The sequence below is a fragment of the Corvus brachyrhynchos genome, unplaced genomic scaffold, assembly GCF_000691975.1.
Source record: "Corvus brachyrhynchos isolate BGI_N302 unplaced genomic scaffold, ASM69197v1 scaffold139, whole genome shotgun sequence".
NCBI lineage: Eukaryota > Metazoa > Chordata > Aves > Passeriformes > Corvidae > Corvus > Corvus brachyrhynchos.
Genome location: NW_008246062.1, coordinates 1,795,962 through 1,800,942, shown reverse-complemented (window position 1 = coordinate 1,800,942; position 4,981 = coordinate 1,795,962). Strand labels below are relative to the sequence as shown.

Below are 4,981 nucleotides of genomic sequence, written 5' to 3'. Positions count from 1 at the left end.
GGGCTCTGTGCAGCCTACTCTAACATGAAATCTGGCTGTGTCCTGAGTGGGGAACAGGGCCAGAGACCCTCATAGCCCCCTTCCTGCCACAGCCAGCCTAGATTCCCATGCTGACAGTTCTGACACTGCTCACAGCACTCCTGTCAGTAAGGGATGATGGCACTTCCAAGTCAAGGCAGGCTTTGACAAAAAGGCACCAAAGCCCCACCTCTCTGCACACCCAACACTAGCATTTAACCCAGCTACCACATCTGAAGTGGGAAGGGCCAAAGTGCCAGATGCTGCACATCTGCAAAGCACAGGCTGTCCAGATCCAGGGAGGATCACTGCTCTCATCCAGCACCTTGCATGTCTCCCCAGCTTGCCAAGGCTTTGGCTTGGCCTCATGGTGGAAAAGAACATGGTTGATGACTTTGGATACTGATGTTCTCCATATTCCCACATTACCAACTTCCTCTGTTATTACGCATGCAGTCAGACACAGAGAAACCACCCTGTGACCAACACTGATCCCCTGTGGCTCGCACAACCATTGGCCTAACAGCAGAAAGCCTACTGGGACCATGCCGTGGATACCTGTACATCCCCCCAGAAACTGTGTGTGGTTACTGCCCATCGTGCACACCAATCGGTGCAAGAAGCCACGAAAAGTGAATTAACTGACTGGAAACAAATGGCCTAGACACTTTCGTGCTGAATACAATGCTCTTCAGCAAAAGCTCCTGGTGGTTTGTATCTGAGCTCATTCTCACGTCACAGCAGCCCTCCCATTTCCATGGAGGAGGTGGCGCATTCATCAGGACTTCTGCTGGAGAAGCAATGTCCATCCCATGCAAACACCTAAAGATGTCACCAGCCACGTCCTGCAGTGGCAGGCAATCCAAATGCCAGAAGGGAGCTCCCCCTTGGGCACCCCCTCTGCCTCCCCAACAGGCCGTGCTTACCCTCAGGTCCTGCAGGTACAACTGCACAGGGTCATAACCCACCACAGGAAAGAGGATATTCACAGCAGAGCTGTTCTTCACCACACCACGGGAAACTGATTTCACCGGCCGGTCCACGCTCTCCAGGTGCCGAGGAATCTGGTTTGGATTCAGGTGGATCAGGACATCGTAGAAGTCCAAAGGAGGGCGGAAGACCATCTGCACGGAGAAACAAATAGTGCTACTCAATACAGCACACAAGCAAGCAGGAGAGGTAAGAAAGGTTTCCCAAGTCCTTGTTTGCACTTTGTCCCCTTCTCCTCAGAAAGCAGTAAACCAAATTTTTTGTGAGATTAATGTTAGAAGTTTGCCACGGACCCCAGGAAGCCTACTGAGTAAATGCTAGTGGGGTGGGCAGCTGAGAGAGGGGCAAAGAGGTGAGCTGAGGTAGATAACCGCACTGCACATGGCAGAGTCTCAGGTGAAGAGGGGAATCAAGAAGCCAGCAGGAGCTGAACAACACCCAGGGGACACAAGGAGCTGCTCAATAATAGGACGGCCCCATCTGTCCACCAGGATTTGCCCCAGAGGGCAACAGCATCTTCCATCAAGCAGATAGAGGGTGAGAGCAAAACCCTGTTAATGGAGGGCAGCAATCCCAGACATGTAAATATTTGGACAGGCAGGATCTAGCTGTGGATACAGCTGTATTAAAATGGAAAAAACTTAAAACTATGTGTACATTTTCAAATGGAACAAATGATGCAGAGACATGAACAGAGAGGCATGGGACACTGCTCTACTCGGGACTGAAAGAAAACCCATGGCTTGGAGCTGGTTTACAACCGGGCTGGAGAGAACACACATGAAGAACATCAGTGACCAGCACTGAGTCACTCCTAGCTCTAGTCCACACAGACCACTTGTCCCACCCAGTGCCCAAGTCCATGGCTTTCTGTGTGTGCCCTGGGAGCAAACCTATGTCTGCATCTTCATGACAGCAGGCACATCCCATGGGACCCAAATGCAAAGACAAAAAAACAACTTGGAGCACTCTCTTAGAAACAGGAGACAACTGTAGAGGAGGCAACTCCAAACTAAACTGGAAAGGCTATTCCCTCCTCCCTGCCCCAAGCTTTGCTTACAAATGCATTACCAGCCCTGGAAATGGCACCCCATGTTTATCCCTAAGGAACATCACAGGCCTGAGAGGACACTGGCACAGACCAGAGGGATTCCATGGCAATAACAAAAGTTCCCACTGCAACGGGCAAGAGGAAGGGAGACAGAAGGTGGCCCAAGGAGGCTGAGTCAAGGTGTTGGGAGGCTGCTCTTGCCAGGTGACAGCTCATTTTAGAAGCTAACCCTTCCCAGCTCACCCCAACAGTGCACCTCTTGAATTTGAGTCTTGGCCCGGCACTGTGACTGCAGCACACTGGACATGTCTCATTCCTTCACAGCCCTGTAACACACGCTGCTACTGCCTCAAGTACATCTCACCCCATAATACTTCCAGTGCAAAATGCAGCAGGACTGAAAGCAGTGTTAGTAAGTCCTTTTTATATTGCCCAGGCAGAAAAAAATCCATTCTATGTGCTGCTTTCTGGTTTTGGTTTTAGTTTGGGGTTTTTTGTCCCTAACGTGAATCTGCCGTATCTAACCACTGCTTGGCTTTTTCAGTCCTTTCACCTTCAATTTCCTGGTTCACTACTTGATACCCCAACAAACTACCCTTCAAAACACATATACCTCCCTTTAAAGGGCAAATGAACATGTCTACATCTACATGTCTCAGGTCCACCGCAGTAATGAATGTTTTAGTTTACTTAAAAAATAAAACCACTGAGAAACTGAAAAGGGTTAAACTACAAAAAGCTTTACTACTCCACTCAAACCAAAATAACATTGTCCTGGAGTTCCTAGTACTGTCCTGCCAAAACCTCCAACACCCTGAGCTTGGTTAGACTTGAGCACACAAGCCAGATTTGCACAGCTACTCCAAAACAGAGTCTCCCAGAGGAACCATTTGATCCAGTCATGGACATACTACAACTGGTTTGGCACAGGAATATGGTGGGTTTTCTCATGTTCCAAGAAAACCAGAGAATAAACTTGTCCTAGTCACCCCAAGCTGCAGTGCAGAGACGGGTCCCCCAGAAGCAGGGTGGCACAGAGGGACCCCAGCCTGCCTCCTCCCATCCTTGCAGCTCTACATACCAGGGCAACCACATGGCCACAGCCTGAAACCTCCTAGTACATCCCAGTGACCACCACCACAGTCCAGTCTGCTTGGCCAGAGCCTGAAAACCCTTGTGCTGCTGCCCCAGGGGGCTACCTTCATATCCTGGTCGCTGAGTGGGTCCATGAGCTGCTCCTCCAGGACACGGAGAGACTCCAAGGCAAGTAGGACAAGGCGCTGCAGGATCTGGGGAGGGAAGGAAGTCAGAGGGTGAAACTTGGCAGTCCTGGATGTAACAGAGACCCCACTCCCTCAGAGGGCTGCCAGAGCTGGCTCCAGAACTGGGAACAGGGAACTGCCCCAAGCCAGCAGCCACCAGAGGCAAGCTGACAAAGGGCATAGCTCACCTGTGCTGAGGGGCGCTCCCGGGTCCACATGGAGCTCCACTGGTCTTTGGGGGTGGCCAGGAACATGACAGGGAGGCGAGAGCGAGCTGCTATAAACTTGCTCTTGATCTCTGTGCAGATAGAGTCTGGAGAGGGCAGGCAGACAGGTGAGATGCTCTGCCCCATCCACAGCCCTCCACCCTCATCACCCCCATCACAGCCAGGAAATGGCAGCACAGCAGGATTTACCCCCTCCCACCCTCTGATCCCACAATACGCATGCAACCAGAGCTCCTTCACCTCGGGCTTGCTCCTCACTCTCATTAGATGGACCTTTGCTCTAAACCCACTCAGGCGGGCTCAAGCATGGCAGGTACTGGAACTGACACAAGCTGGAAACTCACATTGTAAGCTAGTGACAGTTTGTATTATTCAAATAGTGTTCTATCTTTTGTCTTTTATTTCCCCTCAAATGGGGAAATAAATAGCTCTTTAGTTCCTTAAAATAAGCTGGAGGGCGCTTTGGAAAATACCAGTTTTCAAAACCCAATTCTCTCCCAAACACCTTTACCTTTTTTTTATAAATTTGCTTTAAAAGCTGGGTGTAACTATCTCCCCCACCCCATGACTTTGCAGAGTCAAGACAATCCCATGGGCTCTTGTGGCTCCAGCATGTATCCAAAAGACAATCAACAGACAAAACACTAGAGGGCAGGAACAGAGGGCTTCAAAGACACCACCACATGCAACACCACCCACGCTTGTCACAGATTTCAACAAGACCAGAAGGAGCAGAGCATCATCACTGAGATCCACCTTCTCAGAGGCAGGCAAGAAAAAAAAAAAAAAAACCACACATGGCACAACCAAACCCATCCTGTAGGCAAGTTAAACATGACAGGACAGGAGTAAAGGAGTGGAAAATCTCCTTGCCCCCAGCACAAGCTATGATGCCTTCCTGTATCCAGGAGATCTGGAGCCAGGCACTGACTGAGGAGGGCTCAAGAATCTCATGTTGCAGCTCTCCTAGCTGCTGCCTGCTCACCTGTGAGGCCAGTGTTTAGGTTGACAATCAGAGGGTTGTTTTTCCAGTCAAAGGTTGCCAGCAAGTTGAGGAAGCGCAGGAACCCCACCTGTGGAGAGCTGCAGGCAGGACAAAACAGTTCAACATCAGCATTTGCTCTCCTGGCAGCAAGAAGGGCTGCACTTGGGTCTGACTTAGTGGATGCCCAAACCACATGCAACCCAAGAAGAGATGTCTGTAGTGGGAAAGGGAAGTCCAGAATGAGTTTGAGACACTTCCTCTTCTCCAAATCTCCAGGAAAAGTCTTTCCCCCCTTGTTCCCCACTCCTCAGGAAAAAGAAACCAGCAGAATGTGAATCATCGCCCCCCCGCAGCTGCCCCATCTCCTGATGCTCTTCCCATCCAGACTCCTGGGTCTGGAGCAAGGAGGAGGTGGAGAGAAGGCTGCTCCCATCTCTGGTGCGGGTCT

At 50.7% G+C, this 4,981-nt stretch overlaps 1 protein-coding gene across 1 annotated transcript in view; it reads right to left on the bottom strand.

Annotated features, from left to right (window-relative positions):
• NOL6 (nucleolar protein 6) overlaps positions 1-4,981 on the bottom strand; it is a 26,788-nt gene that overhangs the window by 8,896 nt on the left and 12,911 nt on the right. The window contains exons 19-22 of the mRNA XM_017746572.1: positions 4,534-4,631; positions 3,510-3,634; positions 3,259-3,348; positions 945-1,142 (exon numbers count right to left, since the gene is read on the bottom strand). Coding sequence (XP_017602061.1) covers positions 945-1,142; positions 3,259-3,348; positions 3,510-3,634; positions 4,534-4,631 — 511 coding nt within the window. The remainder of the gene's footprint in view (positions 1-944; positions 1,143-3,258; positions 3,349-3,509; positions 3,635-4,533; positions 4,632-4,981) is intronic.